The sequence below is a fragment of the Ipomoea nil genome, unplaced genomic scaffold (genome assembly GCF_001879475.1).
Source record: "Ipomoea nil cultivar Tokyo-kokei standard unplaced genomic scaffold, Asagao_1.1 scaffold2833, whole genome shotgun sequence".
Classification (NCBI taxonomy): Eukaryota; Viridiplantae; Streptophyta; class Magnoliopsida; order Solanales; family Convolvulaceae; genus Ipomoea; species Ipomoea nil.
Window position 1 is genome coordinate 305,662 of NW_017619261.1, and position 18,639 is coordinate 324,300.

At 33.2% G+C, this 18,639-nt stretch overlaps 1 protein-coding gene across 4 annotated transcripts; it reads left to right on the forward strand.

The window, feature by feature from the left end:
* The first annotated feature begins 10,817 nt into the window (after positions 1-10,817).
* Positions 10,818-17,568, forward strand: LOC109159582 (transcription factor DIVARICATA). 4 transcript variants are annotated; one of them, XM_019307687.1, is made up of 4 exons: positions 11,100-11,333; positions 11,464-11,633; positions 11,811-12,219; positions 16,610-17,568. In XM_019307687.1, the coding sequence occupies exons 3-4, from the start codon at positions 11,840-11,842 to the stop codon at positions 17,106-17,108; spliced, it is 879 nt and encodes a 292-aa protein (XP_019163232.1). In that variant the 5' UTR covers positions 11,100-11,333; positions 11,464-11,633; positions 11,811-11,839; the 3' UTR covers positions 17,109-17,568. The 4 variants fall into 4 exon arrangements, with proteins under 4 accessions (XP_019163230.1, XP_019163232.1, XP_019163229.1 ...); XM_019307685.1 differs by lacking the exon at positions 11,100-11,333 and adding an exon at positions 10,818-10,914 and having other exon boundaries at positions 11,464-12,219; XM_019307684.1 differs by having other exon boundaries at positions 11,133-11,333; positions 11,464-12,219.
* The last annotated feature ends 1,071 nt before the right edge of the window (positions 17,569-18,639 follow it).

Here is an 18,639-nt window from a genome sequence, read left to right on the forward strand (position 1 = left end):
GACTTTAAGATTAAAATTTTTTGAAAATTATTCTTAGTTCTCCTTCAATCTAGGGTCTTTTAGAAAAAAAAAAAAACGAATTTAGCTTTCATCATCGTTTTAAAATTAATTAATCGAATAATCGAAATTTTGAACGTTCACAATTGGTTTATCAAATAACGAATTTTTTTTTACCGCAAATTTAACAATTAAAACTAATACGGAGTAACCGATAATTGATCGAATTTTTTTTTATCGATTCGATATCGGTTATTGATTTCGTCATTTTTTTCTGATAAGAATGCTCACCACTAATTTAGCTCATCAAGAATGAAAAATTAAAATTGAAAAACAAAATTATCTTGGTTGTTTAAAAAAAGAATAGAAAGGTAGGTAAAATGAATAAAAATAGTCTTATCATTTTACTACAATATGTACTAGATAGTACAAAGTACAATAAATTAACATAAAAGTATGAAATACACATAAGGGCAAATTTGGAAAAGTAGAATGATAGTGGTGTTTAATTTTAGAAAGTGGACAACATTATGGAACAAACTAAAAACGAAAGTAAGACAGATAAAATGGGACGGAGGGAGTAATATTTATTAAAATTCAAAACTAATGGCGATAGTAACGACAAAAATCATTGATCCATCGATTCAAACATCAATAATTGTTATTACTATAATAATTCTAATAATTATTATATAACAGTAATAACGGAATAATCAATTTTTTTTAATTGTAACCGTACAACATTTAATAATGATAATAATTATTATTATTTTTATTATTAAATGTTACATAATATCATCATTATTACCATAAAACTTTTTTGACAAGCAAATTAAAATAAATTTCAAAATATGATTATTAAAATCATAATCTAAATTATTATGGAAATAATAAAATATTATCCAATTGCCATAACCATATGCTTTTCCAAAACGTATACAAAAATTACACTCCACAATTAAAAATATCAAATTATAGCTGGTAGGATATATCCCGACCGGCATGGCTTGGTGTCTCTTGTTCTCTGTGCAGGTTTGACAGGTCGGATATTCTGAAAGAAGACGGTCGGACCCGACCGGTGGACCTCCTGACCGCCAAATATATCTGTTCAGCAAATAATGCTGGTAACCAACCCACTCTAACGCGTTGAAAATACCGTATAAGTACGTATATATATAGATATAAGAAAAGTCATTTTGAAGCAGGAAGATATATCCTAGGAAACTCTAGTTTCAAAACCAGAATAGACTCGACAAATAGGGATAAGCACATTCAACAGTTATAACCAAGCATGTAAAGATACTAGCATGTATCCTATGGTCACGAATTCACTTTATCTCATTTATATCATCATTCATCTCATCACACAAGCACACTTTGATGGCGCCACAGGACCAATCGCATGCCCATACATGAGGGTCAGCGCATATAGCTCTGACACGGTCCCGCAGCACCCTGCCTCGTATCGCAACACGAAGGGGTCAATCGCAAACGACCGATGAACCGCAGCTCATCATAATGTTTGATCGCAACCAAACAGTGGACCGCAGCCCAAGAGTGATCATCTGACCGTAGCCAAGAATATGAACCGCAGCTCATGTAAAACGTTTGATCGCAACCAAACGGTGGACCGCAGCCCGGGAGTGTAATTCTGACCGCAGCCAGCTTCTGAACCGCAGCTCAGGAATAACCAATTTGATCGCAACCAAATTGGGGTATCATGCACACATAACACATAGCAAGCACATGCAACTCATATTAGCACATTGGGAAAGGGGAGAAAACGTATAAAGAAACATATGCGTGGTCATCCACAAACTAGGAATAGTCCTAAGGGGTTCATACTTCTTTCACCTGGGCCAACGGGATACCAATTCAGCTAGCATGCGATAAATAAGACTCATTTATCCTACGAATGGTACCCGAAACATCAAACTAGACTTAGGCACGATAAACGGAGTCTGTTGGGACACCACGAGGGTCGGGGAAAACATCAAACGGGAAAGCCGGAGTCCCGAAGTGGACAATTTCCAGCGGGTAGCCGGTGGGTGGAAGGCCACACGCCGGCTGCCCGCCGGCGACCAATCTCCGGGCAGCGGGTGCCCGGCGGGCAGTCGCCTACCCGCCGGCTGCCCGCTGCCGGCGACGCTCTTCTCGGGCAGCGGGTAGGTGGCGGGTCCCCCTACCCCCACCTACCCCCCACTGACTCTTTATCAAAATAAACATCCCGGGATCTGTTGTGGAACCCGAAACCATGCTTAGACACTATTAAACGCAATTGATGACACCAGGTAGACAATTAATGGATCAAAAGCAAGAATCATATAGCACACATCCTATCATGGCTTCTAAACATAATCAACACCCGAACATGCAAAATCCCACCCAATTATATCAAGAATAACACAATACGAAATTCCCAATTTTAACCTAGGGCTCTAATCATATTCAAATCAATAAAACCATAGTTCATCTTTTATCTTCAAAAGATCAAGATTCATCAAGAACATCACATAATCATCAAGAACCTCTTATCATCATCAAGATCGTCAAGATCACACATAAAATCATCTCACAATCATCAAGAACTCATCATCAATATCATAAACGATTCGTCAAGACACAAGTATAGAGAGGAGGCCAAAGAAGATAATTATAGCAAGGAAAATAGGTTTTGTTGAGACATGTGTTACCTCTTAGCCTTAATTAATCACCCTTTGGCTATTAAGGTTCTTCCCTAAGATTTCCATTCGTTTTGATCTCCCTAGGCTTGGTGGTGGGGAGTCCCTTGGGAATTCTTGTGTGGTGATATCTATTGTGGTGTGACTTCTAGGTGCCTCCTATGTCCTTATATATATATATATATATATATATATATATATATATATATATATATATATATATTTAGGAGTCCTAATTAGGGTCTGAATGGTATGGGTTTACTAATTCTATTCCTTATAGGACTAAGGATTTGTTTTAGGGATAAGGGTCCATGGTCCATGGTGGACCATATTAATTAATTAAAGAGAATCCTAACCATAATCTGAATAGTAAAGGTATACTTTCTTTATTCCTAATAGGCTTATGACTCTAGTTTAGGCAAGGGTCCACGATCCGTGGTGGACCACATTAATTAATTAAAGGGATTTCTAATCAAATTAAATCATTTTTAATTATTATTAATGAAATTAATTAAATAATTAATTCGGGATTAAAGGGCGTAACACGGGGTGTTACACTCTCCCTCTCCCCCCCCCCCCCTTTTAAGAAGCTTCGTCCCCAAAGCTTGGAAATCATTTTGGGGTAAAGAGCCCGAATTAGTATAGTAGTTTATAAGGAAAGTATTATATGGGTAGTATATACACATACACATATAGATTCACTGGGTTTGTGCCTGACTATTGTGCTGGCAAAATGCACTAAATAACAAGGTCACGAATATGCAACACACAATATGTAAGTTTTATGGGTAACTAATACATAACATAGAAGTTTTACTCATGGCATGATCTTTAATTAATTATTTTATAATGATTTAACATATAGGATCACAAGTTGTTCCGATCGTATAATTATTTATGTACCTAAATGAGAGGCAAATACCACGCGGGTGCAGATTCGGATAGCCACATAATTATTATAAAGTATATATGCACATATATCAACACAGGCGAACCTTATTTACGAGTGGATGCAGACGTTTAATTGTGTAGTGTAATATGTTGTGAGCCTAGATGCCATATATATAGGATCTATGTCTAATCTTTGTGCTTAGCAGACTATACCAAATATTCACAGTTACGAAACAACAAGCCTAACATGTATGGTAATTAACTATTTATGTTATATGCGAAACCTGCAAGTTGGCATGCCTATATGTGTTCAATCGTAATTATGCTAAACATGCAATTTCTTAAGTCTATGGGCATAGAGTGCGAAGGCATGTGGCCCTATTTTAAGTCTTAAATAATAGCTAGTCCTATGGAAATCATAAAGCACACATATGTATTATTTCACATGTTAGTCTAGTGCATGATTAACAATTAAATTTACGTACTTAATATCGTGGCATAACCAAACTTTTGTCATATAAATTCAGGAAGGTCATAAATCATATAATAATTAGTCAAATAGCGAAAATTAGATTCTGAGGAAAAGATTGTAAGTAATTAGGAGGAAAGGTTCTTGCTTCTTATGGGGTAAATAAATTCTGGGGAGGATTAGAATCTTTATTTTGTATTCCATGGATAACGGCGGATGAACACATAACAAGTATTGGCACTTATATGCAGATTGCTTGTAATTAGTAATATTGTATATATGCATAGTGGGATGCCTTATAACATACCGTTTTCGTCTAGCATGCGTGTATATGTACATGAGTGTGTGTAAGTGTGTGTTTTGACATAAACATGCGAGCTGTGTGATTTGTCATGCAACACATATGAAAAATACAAGTTTCCACCTATAATTGGACAATGCAATTTGCATATAGCCTAGGTTCACGAGTACTAAAGGTTTTGTCCTTGAGAAATCTTGACAGAATTTAATCACACAAGGACTTAGGAAAATTAGTTTTCTCTTGGTGGTAATTAGGTTTTAGGTAGGCGTGATTTTTACCTCTAGAAGCCTAGAATATCTGAACAACTTTAGAGTTGAAGACCCTTGATTGCTAATTCCTAAATTAATTGATGACCTGACGATGAGGCTAAAGTTTTTAATTATTTAGGGAAGGTAGGAGTGGTAACAGGGAGGTCATACGAGGGGAAAAGTAGAATTTATGGTTATCTCAGGATATGTGTATGTATATATATAAGAGTGATGTAATTTGTACGGAATGATATTTCAGGGTTAGGATACGCTAAGGGCAAACCCATAGATGTATATAAGATTATTGTAGCTAGGGTACATGTGTATGGTTTGGGCTCGGGATATTGTTGTATGTAATATGACTGTAACAATTTATATAGATACGTATGAATAAGGGATGATGTTCTATAGGCTCATAAGTTTACTATATATATATATATATATATATATATATATATATATATATATATATATATATATATATATATATATATATATATATATATATATATATATATAAGCATGTAGGGACGTACCGTATATGGCGCAGCCATGGAAGGTTTAAGATTAAGCAAGGTGATTAGGGTTAGGGTGTAATAATAATAATAATAATAATAATAATAATAATAATAATAATAATAATAATAATAATAATAATAATAATAATAATAATAATAATAATAATAATAATAATAATAATAATAATAATAATAATAATAATAATAATAATAATAATAATAATAATAATAATAATAATAATAATAATAATAATAATAATAATTTTGGTGTAAGTGTAGCATATGAATGTAAATGGGGATTTACTATAATTTTGGTGTAAGTGTAGCATATGAATGTAAATGTAGCATATGAATATAGAATACAAAATTACAATTAAAATTAACATTAATATTAAAATTATAATTTTGTATGGTTAATATAATTTCTAATTATGTGCATATTCAAATAAACTTATAGAGAGAATTTACATAATTACATTGATTTATTCTTAATTGTATTTCATCTATATTATAATTTTCACAATACGAATAATAACTAAGATAATTACATTTGGAAAGTAAATTTCAAATTTTGTATGTGTAAATTTAAACTCTAATTGAACACATTTTTTATATGATTATATAATATATAGCTATTTTATTTTTCAAAAATATATTTTTTATATGATTATATAATATATAGCTATTTTATTTTTTAAATGTTGTGCTTTTTTTTCTTTTTTTTTTTTTTTATAATAAAGGATGTTGTGGCATTAATTGTAACATTAATTATTTCCCAAACCATATAGCTTTATTATATAAAGAATTAACTCAAGAAGAATTGATTTACCCAAAAAGCACCAGTTGGGTTTGCTGGTAATTGGGGTAGTTGATTAAAATTTGGTGCTAATCAAACATATTTGTGGATTATTTTGGGTTGATTTGATAAAAACAATTAAATGAAGCCCTAATTGCAAGGCAATTGTTATACCATGGACCATAGTTCATATTGCATTGTAAACTTTGATATAACAATTATGTATCTTCACTTAACATATTCTGTACCTACAATTAACAATTTTTATACGTGTAAACAAATAACTTCATAATTGCTGACACATAATAACATGTACATAAACTATAGATACAAAATCCTGACTTAATAATTGTTGACACATAATATGATAGTTATAGGTATATAAACTATCAATTGTAGGTATATAATATCTACTATACTAATAAGAGCCCAAAAGAGTTAGGCCTATAATGGGTAGAAAAAATTACGGTCAAATTTTTTAATCAAATGAATGGCTCAGATTGATAAGATTTTAATTTTTCCATGAGATTTCTTAATTTATCCTTAATTATATGATTATCCGTTAACTTTTCCGTTAAATATTATTTTATCTGTTAATTTCTGTTAGTTCACCGTTAACTTACTCATTGATTTCAATAAGAAAGGTATTAGGTTATGAATGGCTCAGATTGATCAGATTTTAATTTTTCCATGAGATTTCTTAATTTATCCTTAATTATATGATTATCCGTTAACTTTTTCGTTAAATATTATTTTATTTGTTAATTTCTGTTAGTTCACCGTTAACTTACTCATTGATTTCAATAAGAAAGGTATTAGGTTCGAACCCCATCCCAATCAAAGTTGACATAATTAGTACTCTATTTTACTCTTATTAAATTAAAATAATAATTTAGTAGCTACAATAAAAATTAATAAATATGCATTTCTTTAATTTAGAATTATGTGTCTACAATTTCTTTATTCAAAAAAAAATTTATTCATTATCAATAAATTAAATAATAAAAATAATTTCATTAGTTATATTGTCTTATTTTTCTCCAATATAAAAATTCTTTACATTCAACAATTGATTATATTCGCTACATTGTCCATACAATGTCTTTATTCAAAAAAAAATATTCATTATCAATAAATTAATTAAGAGAAATAATTTCATTAGTTATATTGTCTTTATTTTTCACCAATATAAAAATTCTTTACATTCAAATTCATCAATTGATTATATTCACTACATTGTCTATTATCTTTTTTTGTGTGCTATTTTTTAATTAAATATCAAAGTTATAATACAAAATAATGATATTTATTTATTTACCAAGTATTTTATTAATACCATGAAAAAAAAAAATAAGTCAATCATATTAACTATTTAAGGGATTTGTTGACAAATAGAGTATTCAAATCACACAACAAATTGAAGTGGGAAACTATCTCGCAATGTCCGTGTTTGGCAATCAGTAGTCCGCGATTAGCGTTAGTAGATTATATTAGCGAATTTAACCAGCGAATTATATAAACGGTTGGCAAAAAAGTATTTCAAAAAATTAGTTGTTTAAATTAAAATGTAAAATGATCTAAGGCGTATACATAATAATAATAATAATAATAATAATAATAATAATAATAATAATAATAATAATAATAATAATAGTTTTAAAAACATAAACATAATAATAATAATAATTTAATAAAAGAAATAAAATTTAAAAAAAAAAAAACATATGGGGAGCCGAACGTTCGACTCTCCTTAGTTTTGCCACTTCTTCCACATCTGTGAGAAAAGTGGCATGGGAGCCTTAAGGCTCCAATTTAAAAATTAAGCTTGCCCATCTGTTGATGGGCAAACAGTGAGCCAACGAAACTGGCTCTTGTTATTTAAGAAGTCGAAATGACTCTACAGTAATTTTTTTTTTTTTTTAATATAGAGGTGTTTTGGGGAAATCATTCTCGAAAACGCTAAATGAAAATATTATAAATTGCAATGTTTGTATTTTCAGTGGTTTGGAACAAATTGTTGCTTCAATTTATTGAATAACCAAACATTTTCTTTAGCATTTTGATCTTTGAGTTACATCATATTTACCAATCGTCCAATATCTTTGGGTTACATTATAATTAAAAAATTTAAATTTTTACTACTTCATCTAAATTCCTTAAATTAAGAATTTGTTTATCTATAATAATTTATTCAACAATAATGGTTGAACTAAATGAACACTGAGTAAAACACCTAAAGGATTGGTATCGTTGATTCATTCATTGATCTTGTATATATGTGTATTCTTTTTTCTTTTTTTTTGAAGGCAACCATAATATGGTTATTTTATAGATATGCAGCAATAGAATTCAGGGGAACAATGTCCCAATACATAGCAGTAGTGAAACCAAAAGCAGTAGAAGCTAAACTATGTGCTAAAAAATTCTGAGATCTAGGTACGAAACTAAACCGAATAAACTGAAAAGACGGTAACAAAAATATATTAGAACTCTTTGCAACAAAAATACTTGATTACTATTTAAAAAAAAATTAGTAACAATTATAATGAATAGCATATATTACATTGTATTCATATGCTATGAGTTACATATTTAAATAAATAAATTCGACATTAAATTACTTATGTATGAACTTTTCATATATAATCTTGCATTGATATACTTTCAAATATTTATTTAATTATAAACATTGGACATTAACACATTCGCGCAAAATGTGCGTGTAAAACTAGTGACAATTACAAATACAGAATCTGAAAGTTATTTTTGGACCAGGATCTACAATGCAAGGTAGACCCTAATCCATGGTTCAAGGATGTAGAAATTATGCAGAGCAAATGGTAAATATAACCATGAATTTTATCTTATTTCTGCATACTTCAATTAGAACAACCACACCAATGTATTTTTCATTGTGTTTTGTAGAGAAAAAACTTTAGGGGCCGTTTACTAACTGGAAATTTCTGGGAATTTCCGGAAACTGGAAAATAGAAAACAGAAAACATGTTTACTAACACAGTTTTCATTTTCAAAACTGAAAATAATTTCTGAAAATTTCCGGAAAACTGAAACACACTTAAAAACTGTTTTCAAAATAGAAAACAGAATCATCTATCATCTATTTAGTTATATGTCACTATAACCACATTACTATAATTACATTCATTATCATCTTATTTTACTTATCACTATCTTCTATCTTTTCTACTTACCTTACTTATTTAAACATAATTTATTTGCTTATACTTTAAAGTTAGACATTATTTACATTATCAAAATTAAGAATTAAACTCTATATAATGTTTTAGATTTTGATTGAACTCAATAAATTAAATTTTAGGTGAAAACTAAAAAAAAATTAGAAAACAGAAAACAGAGAACAGTTTTATGTTAGTAAACAAGTTTTCTAAACAGAAAACAGAGAATTGAAAACAGAGAATGAAAACTGAAAAATTAGAAAATGAAAACAGAAAACAGTTTTCTGTTAGTAAACGGACCCTTAACTTTTCAAGCACAAAACTGATGAGAAGCCAACGGGGCGTTTACTAACTGGGAATTTCTGGAAATTTTCAGAAACTGGAAAATAGAAAACAGAAAACATGTTTACTAACACAGTTTTTATTTTCAAAACTGAAAATAATTTCTGAAAATTTCTGGAAAACTGAAACACACTTAAAAACTGTTTTCGAAGTGGAAAACATAATCATTTATCATCTATTTAGTTATATGTCGTTATAACCACATTAGTATGATTACATTCATTATCATCTTATTTTACTTATCACTATTTTCTATCTTTTCTACTTACTTTACTTATTTAAACATAATTTATTTGCTTACATTTTAAAGTTAGACATTATTTACATTATCAAAATTAAAAATTAAATTCTATATAATGTTTTAGATTTTGATTGAACTCAATAGATTATTAGTTCAAATATTTTTAATTATTTTATATCATAATACAAGTTCGGTCCAGATATCGGATATTGAAATCTCGCATATATTAGAATTCAAAGTAAAAGTTATATATTCATATACATGCCATTCAAATGAATATATCCAAAAAATAAAATATTCTAAATATTAGCTCAAAAAATATTAATATTATCTAAACTAAATTTTAAGTGAAAATTGAAAAATTAAAAAACAGAGAACAATTTTCTGTTAGTATACAAGTTTTCTAAACAAAAAACAGAGAATGAAAACTGAAAAATTAGAAAACAAAAAATAGAGAACAGTTTTCTGTTAGTAAACGGACCCCAAGTTTTTGGAGAAACTTTTCTCCTGCAAATACAAAGATTTTGCAGGAGAAGAAAAAATCGAAATGCAAATCACGCATTTGGGGTGCACTTCGTGCCCCTACGAGCGTGTGTTTCTCACTTACCCGCTGGGGCGCGTCAGAGTGGCTGTCGCCAGCTCACAACCACTTTGACTAAAATAGTTGTTGTTTTTTTTTTTTTTTTTAATTGTCAAATCTCTCTCTCTTCTTTTTTTTTTTTTTTTTTTTTTTTGTTTTTTTTGTTTTACCTTTTCATTTTCTATCTCATTTTTGTCTCTTCTCCTATATGGCCTTCTTAAAATTGTGCAAAAATCCAAGTAGTCTTAAAAGCTTTTTCTTGGCTTGAGTTCAATTACGGTTCTCTTTATTGATTTTGAACTTACAATAGTATGATAAATTTTTAATTAGGGTTTACAACTTAGTTATTTATAGATTATAGATTATAGATTTACCCATCTTTTTCTTTCCTGGGTTCTTCTCATCTCTTTTCCTTTATTTTATTTTTCAAAGAGAAGATGGTTTACTATCTCTAGTGTGAAGTTTTCTAGTTTGGGAATTGGGAATTGGGATTGGTTGAACTGTCAAAATCTCGTTAGCTAGCAGTAAAGATGTCATCACAAATCTGTAAAAAGTTAAAAGCTTTTACAGACACTCCCAGACTGTAATTGCTGTCACTTTCAGAGTCTGTGTAGGCTCACAGCAATCCAAATCAAGGGTCTGGTGAAAACCAGGTAAGTATCAAGTGGGTGTTCTAGTTTTTTTTTTTTTTTTTTTTTGGAAGGAAGGAGAAGGGGACAACTTTATTTGAAATTTCATTCTATTTGAAGGAACTTGAAAATTTAGGTGACACCCACTTTTCATTGATTAATTTTGTGAGCAAGAACTTGATGATTTTATTGTCTGATTACATTGTGTTGAAAGTTTTCATTTTTTTGGAGGTGTGCTGTGAAAACTGTTGTAATCAATGAGGGATTTTGGAGTAGAGTTATTGGTAATTGTAAATTGGATACCCATTTTTATCCGTTTTAAACTTTTTTGTTTTGGGTCTTTCTTGTTTGGATCCATTTGAAGTCTTTTTCACTTCTCAGTTCTCATAACCCTAAGAACCATGAATAGTTTTATCACACCGTCACCGTCAACAATTTCAATGGTCTGTTTTTTCCTTCTTTCTTTTCTTTTGCACTGCTGCTCATTTATTGCGTCTTCCTTTCAGTTCATGGGTTTCAGATATTTATAATGCACTAACTAAATTTAGCTAGCTGCCTTTTGTTCATCAATAGGGTCAGCATTTTACAACTGTGTGATTCTCAAGCTCGGGGGAAAATCACATCACCATCTCCTTGTGTTGGGGTTTCTGATATTTATTCAAAGTTGTTCTCCAGTACACTTGGCTATTTTCGGGCTTTCTTCGTTCTCAGTTCTTACCCTCACTGACGACCTTTTTCATCTGGTACACCTGGTTTCTCCCTATTAAGTCCATCATTTGCCCAAGAATCATAATTCAGATCCTGATTGCAGTTGCTTTTCTTGAAAAATCAATCTCCATGGAGATGGGCCAGATGGTTATCTAGCTTTTCTTGAAAAATCAAGGTGGTAAGCTGATCCCGATTTACTTTGTTGGATTCAGGACTTGATATCGAATTCAGAGAAATCTAGATGACTGCGGATGAATCGAGTAATGCTGTATGGAGCAGAGAGCAAGATAAGGCATTTGAGAATGCCTTGGCAACATACCCTGAGGATTCTTCGGATAGATGGGAGAAAATTGCAGCAGATGTTCCGGGGAAGTCCTTAGAGGAGGTTAAGCTTCACTATGAGATCTTAATCGATGATGTTAGCAGGATCGAGTCTGGTTGTGTACCTGTGCCTTGCTACAACTCTTCTTCTGACAACTCCGCAAGCCATGATGGTGATGAAGGAACTAGCAAGAAAGGTGGAAATTCTGGGAACACGAATAGTGATTCAAATCATGGAAAGTCTATGAGGGCAGATCAGGAGCGTCGCAAAGGGATTCCTTGGACAGAGGAAGAGCACAGGTGAGTTCTCATTCTTCTGTAGTTATTGACGTGATTAGCCTTTATAAAAGTACTTCTCTCATATATTTTAATATGCTAGCATTAATAGTAAAATGTGCCAATGTTTCTGTAATTATTAATTCTCTAGGGGACAAATTTTGCGATTCATGTTCTGGTTTGTTAGACTACCATTTCCAGAAGCTACTCTTGATGGTACCGTGTTCTCCACGGTTGAGAATGTTAAGAGTTTCTCTTGCATGATATATATCTCAAACTTTAGGGCTAGGGTATTGCCAGATAGCAGTAGAAGGCACTGTCTGAAGTGAACAATTACTGGTAAATCTGAAATTCATTTAGCAAAGGGAAATTGATCTAGTTGTACCAGTTGCTCTAGTGTGAACATGGTTTCCATTTAATGGTGAATATCTAGGGTTGATATTTCTTTCACCAATACAAATTCTCTTTCTTTTGACATTCTGCTTGTGTTTCTTTTCTTTGTATCTTTATTTGCTTTGAAGTTGCGTTTCCTATTCATCGAAGCAAAGATACACCTACGAATGTTTCAAGTGGGATTGAATTATAATAAGCTTTCCTGATGAACCTTCTTTTATATTTGGCTTGAAATCTTGTTGACCTAAATTTGGCTTGAACTTGACTTAAGCTCAACTAAAATCAAATTCTAGTCTTAGTGGTTCATCTCTGGATTACTAGATAGCTCTCCTCTTTCTGTAATTTGCACTACTCTTGCATGCTTCCAGAACATTAGGTGTGTTTTGATAGAAAGTTAGAAGAAAGGATATGGGAATATGGGATGGAAAATAGCAAGGAAAGGTAAAAGGGGAAGAAAATTTTGTATTTGGATGAGAGAAAAGGGAGAGAGAGTGAGAAATAGATTTGATTCATATATTGAGAGTGATAAACGAACCGAGTTCAATGTATTTTTTTTGGTTGCCCAAGGGTATCCCTCCAGCCGATAGCTAGAGGACTAATCCCGCGTCCCTACTGTCAGCACACTAAGTGGTAGGGGACTGGCCAAATGATTTGTTCCATTCACATGGGCGGGGATCGAACCCCCAAGTTCAATGTATTAGTAGCCCCTCCTTTTCATCCCATTTTGGAGGTGGTAATATTTGATTGGATAGAGTGCTTATTTTCTTTCCCTCCATTCTCTTTTCCATCCAAATAATTTTTTGTCCCATTTTCTTTCTTTGCATTTTCCATCCATCCAAAAGCACTATTATTTATTTCCCATAGGTGATTCATCAAACAGTGTTTAACCTATTTAAATTGCCTAAACTTTTGTGGCTTTTCTCAATTATCAAAGTATTTGGTCCTTTTTGTTTTTGTTTTTATTTCTTTTTCTTTAAGTTAGGTATTCCAAGCTTTCGTTTTTGTCATTTTCTTCTTTTCTTTCCCTATTTTATAGCATATTAGGATCTCCATTTTGGTCATTCTAGGATCTCCATTTTGGTCATTCCTTCGATTCTCTCAAATATCATTCCTAGCTTGTTAGTTTTTTGGTTTTAAAAAGACCAATGCAAGCTCAAGTCAAGTTTTTAAAAATGATTTGCTTTGTGAGGGGGAGAGAAATGCTAAAGTTTTTGGCCAGACACAGGTTTCTACTAATTATACTTCGGACCTCAAATAATTCCATGTGTCCATCCTAACGATATGCATTATTTGTTTTGTGTTGAAGTGATGTCTTGATGCACCAAAACTGCAAAACAACCTAAAGCTACAAAGTTTAATAATGGGAAGGTGCATATACAAAAAGAAAAGTGGGTACATATAACCTGCCAGTTCTTCTAAATGTCAAATGTTGTCCCTCATATTAAATATCTGCTACCTTAAGCATAAGATTCTGGGAATATACTCTTCCCTGTAGTATATATATATATCTGAACTAACTGTCCTTGAAACTTTGCATTGTGTGCTCCAGCCAAAGAGTGAATTTCCAGAAAGTATCCTCTTGTGTGTTCCTCCTTAACCTAGCATAATTTACTTATGTGGCAAAAGGTTTATTTATTCTACTATTCTGGATAAATTTATTAGTGTTTACTATTTTTAGCACTTGTGACTAACCATATGGTAGAAGTTGAAGAACAAGAGTACGGTTTCGTGAGCAAACGAAAGAAAGTATTGTTAGACAGCTAAATTGGTTTCATAGACCTCAACATCCCGGTCACTTAACTGGGCTATAATGCTCATGGGCCAAACCGCACTAAAAGACTGAATCCAATCTATTAGCTAGTCTAACCCATGACCTTATAAACCATATATTCTCTCTTATATTTTCAATGTGGGACTCTTAACAGATGTCAATGGATTTATGGACTAGCGCGGCAAAAGCTTAAATTGTATGAATGGTCATATGGGCAATGGGACATTGAATACCTTTATGTAGACGAGATCTAAAACCATTCTGTGATGTTTGGCATTGCAAATGGTGGGGTGGGGATTGATGAGTTGGTGTTCTTTGTTGAGTGATCACACCTTAGGTGTTTTTTGGGGCTTCTTTTTCTGTGACTACCTTTCTTCCATTTAAATTATATGATGCTTCTCCAGCTTGTGGAGAAGCATGGATAATGCTTTTTTCTGGTCTATCTTTTGAGGTTACTGCAGGTTGGAACACACAAAAATGTTGCAAACAAAAAATAGGAGAACTAGCTCATCTATGTAAGATACGGTGCTGTTCTCAGTCTTATAAATATCCAGTCCTTCAATTTAGGACTGAGGGTAGGGCTGTTAACGGACCGAACACGAATGAACAGAGGTTGTTCATGTTTGTTTGTTAAGATTTTTAGAGTTTTCATGTTTGTTTGTTAAGGTTTTTGAAATCTTGTTTGTATTCATTTGTTAAGCGTTCGTTAGTGTTGGTTAATGTTCGTGAACGTGTTCATTAATGTTCACGAACGCTAAACAAGCAAACACATGTTCATGATTAACCTGGTGGGTGTGGTTGAGTGGAAGGGACTCATCCATCCTTAACCAAATGTGTCAAGGATTCGATCCTTGACTTTGGGTATGGAGCAACCTTAAATCTCCAGGCAGGGTACACCCAAAAAAGAACATGTTCATGATTATAATTTGTTCTTGAACAAGAAATAGTCTATGTTCACGAATCTTAAACGAACACTAAACGAGCATGTGCGTGAGCATTTAAGCAAACACTAAACGAGCATGTTAATGAACATTATTAAGCGAACACTGGCAAACGTGTTCACGGGCTCTTAGCAAACGATTATACAAATGTTCAGACTCTGTTTGTTTATTAAACGAGCTCTAAAATTTGTTCATTTATGTTCATTTACCTTAATAAACGAACGCTTATCGAGCACGAACACGAGTAGTTTACCGAGAGCTCTGTTCGCTAACACCTCTAACTAAGGGTGTCTAAATTCAAGAGAGAGGGAATAAGAAACTATCTGCTAGATAAATATTGAATTATGCAGTTGCAGGAAAAACCATTTAATGTGTACATGCAAAAGATAATTTGAACAATTTGGGTTCTGGGCAAAATGCATTATAGTGTATCTTCTGCATACTTATCAAGAGTGTCTTGACTTGCATATTTCATCTTTTTCCTGAGCTAAAGAATGCATATTTGGGAACATCTTCCTTAAAAAACATGACATACCTTTAAATTCTGAGTAATGAATATATAAATCCTACTGATAATTCTTATTTCTACTGTTCTTATGAGTTTCCAGTAGTTGCATAGCATACTTTAATACTGCTCAAGATTTCTAGTTGCATAGCAAAAAAATTTCTCCTTATTTATGTTATTAAGACTGCTCACATCCCCACTTAATCCAACTGGCTGTATTCTATGATGCACATTATCATCTTTCATTCCTTGTGAATATTAGAACAGGTTATGTAGTTATAATTAGGGTAAAAACATTGGGACTGTTGATGTAATATTTGATTTATTTGTTTTTCAAACTGGAGAAAAGATTATTGATCCAAATACTTATTATCTTGATTAAAATCAACCTTTTCTTTCTCAAAACTGGTGGATACTATTCATTTGTATGTCATACTTATTTGCTTGATTTGTTAAGAGTCCGACATCTATAAAATAAGAGAGAACATATGGGTTTATAAGGCCATGGGTTAGACTAGCTAATTGGTTGGATTCAATCTTTTAGTGTGGTTTGGTCCATGACTCCATGTGCATTATAGCCCAGTTGAGTGACTATGGCCCAATCTTAAATTATAACATGGTATCAGAGCCTGTTCGGCCCACTTTGGGTTCACCCGGTTATGGGTATTGGTCCAGAGCTCATGGCCATAACAATTTTCATTGCTTTTGTGGATGTAACATCTGCCTGCTATGAGTGACGAAGTTTCTTGTTTAAAAAACAAGTAAAAGTACTAACTAAGCACACGTGAACTGGTTTTGAAACAGGTTCTTCCTTCTTGGTTTGGAGAAATATGGGAAAGGTGATTGGAGAAGTATTTCTAGGAACTTTGTTGTGACGAGAACGCCTACACAAGTTGCAAGCCATGCACAGAAATACTTCATCCGTTTAAACTCTATGAACAAGGATAGGAGGCGATCAAGCATCCATGACATCACCAATGTTAACAGCGGAGATGTTTCGGTGGGCCAAGGACCGATTACTGGACAAACTAATGGAACTGCAGCAGCAGCAGCAGCAGGAGGTTCTTCTGGAAAGTCGAACAAGCCACAGGCTCCGGCTCTGGCTCCTGGAGTTGCCATGTATGGGGGGGCCACAACTATTGGACAGCCAGTAGGGGTACCCCTTGTTCCTGCAGTCGGTACACCTATGAATCTCCCTCCGCAGGCTCACATGGCATACGGGACACCTTCCATTCCCGGAGCAGTGGTTCCTGGCGCTCCGGTGAACATGGCTCCAATGCCTCATACATCTGCTCATAGGTAAACTGTTTTTCCCGTCCAACAATGCACAAACATAACATTTCGGGGGCAATATCCTGCTATTTTCAACATGAGCTAGCCGTTATGATGATGTCACTTAAAGACCGAGCCTTTGATCAAACTGTGGTCGTCGCCTTCCTTCCATTTTATGTGTATGAAAATCGAAATAAATTGGTAAGAAAGATTGATTGATTGGTTGAATGCATGTGTATAGGCAGCTAGTGATATGGGAGCACTTAGTTTAGGAGAGAGCAGGGCGGATTTGGTAGTAGTTGTTTCTATTCTAGTGGTTTAAGAGCAGAGCTATTCTCTCTTCAAAGTTAAGTTGTACAGCAAGCAAGCAAGCAACAACTTCCTCATCTCTCCTGTTAAGTGTATAGCATATCCAAGCACCTATTTTCTGGACTTGGGGACTTTCTTTGTCTGCTCACTTTACATTCTCATATCATCAATTTCTTTTCTTTTCTTCACACACACACACACACACATATATATATAGAGGCTATGGATCATGTGAGAACACTTCCATAGGAGAGAATTAAGAATCAATTTCAACTTTACATTTGTAAAAATTTGATGGATATGATCAGATTTTTTTTAAAAAAAAGACTTGACAGTTTCATAATTATCATTAACTCCACTGTGCAAATTTTAACACTTAAATATGCAATCTTTAATTAACGTATCATCAATTGAAAAGAATTAGTGCTGAGACTTTTTCTCCCCTGCGATCCCAAGAAGATAAGACTTGCTTGCAAGGAGTACGAGGAAGACGAAAACTTCTCGGGAGTTAATAGAGGTGTTAAGAGTCCCACATTGAAAAAGTAAAAGAGAATATATGGTTTATAAGGTTATGGGGTAGACAAGCTAATTGATTGGATTCAATCTTTTAGTGTGGTTTGGTCCTAGGCCAATTGAGTGCCCCTAGTAAGTTATGTGTATTATAGCCCAATATCAGTCCTGAAGGCAAAGGAGGCTCGGGAAGTCATGGAGTCGTGTATTATAGCCCAATATCAGTCCTGAAGGCAAAGGAGGGCTCGGGAAGTCATGGTCCAACTGTTATGCTAGGCTCGGGAAGTCATGGTCCAACTGTTATGCTATTGACCCGTGTCCAGCATCTGGACGCAGGTAAGTCATGGTCCAATCGTTATGCTATGGACCCGTGTCCAGCATCTGGACGCCGGTAACTGCAACGAATAAACAAAATCAATTTTTTTAAAAAAAAAAAAAAAACTGAAATGCCGCGTTTTCCTTGAAAACAACGTCGTTTTGGACACGTGTCCACAATGCATTGTGGACACGAGTCCACAGCATAATTTGCGGCCATGGTCTTGAAGAACAAGAATGTGTATTATAGCCCAATACCAGTCTTGGATCCGGAGAATGAAAATTCTTCCGGGCATTGCACTTGGAATTGAACAAGAATGTGTATTATATCCCAATATCAGTCAGCAATAAAAAGTAAAAAAAAAAAAACAAGTAAATGAAACTAAACAATGGAGTGCGGCAAGAAGAGAGCTGCTATGTTGGTCACT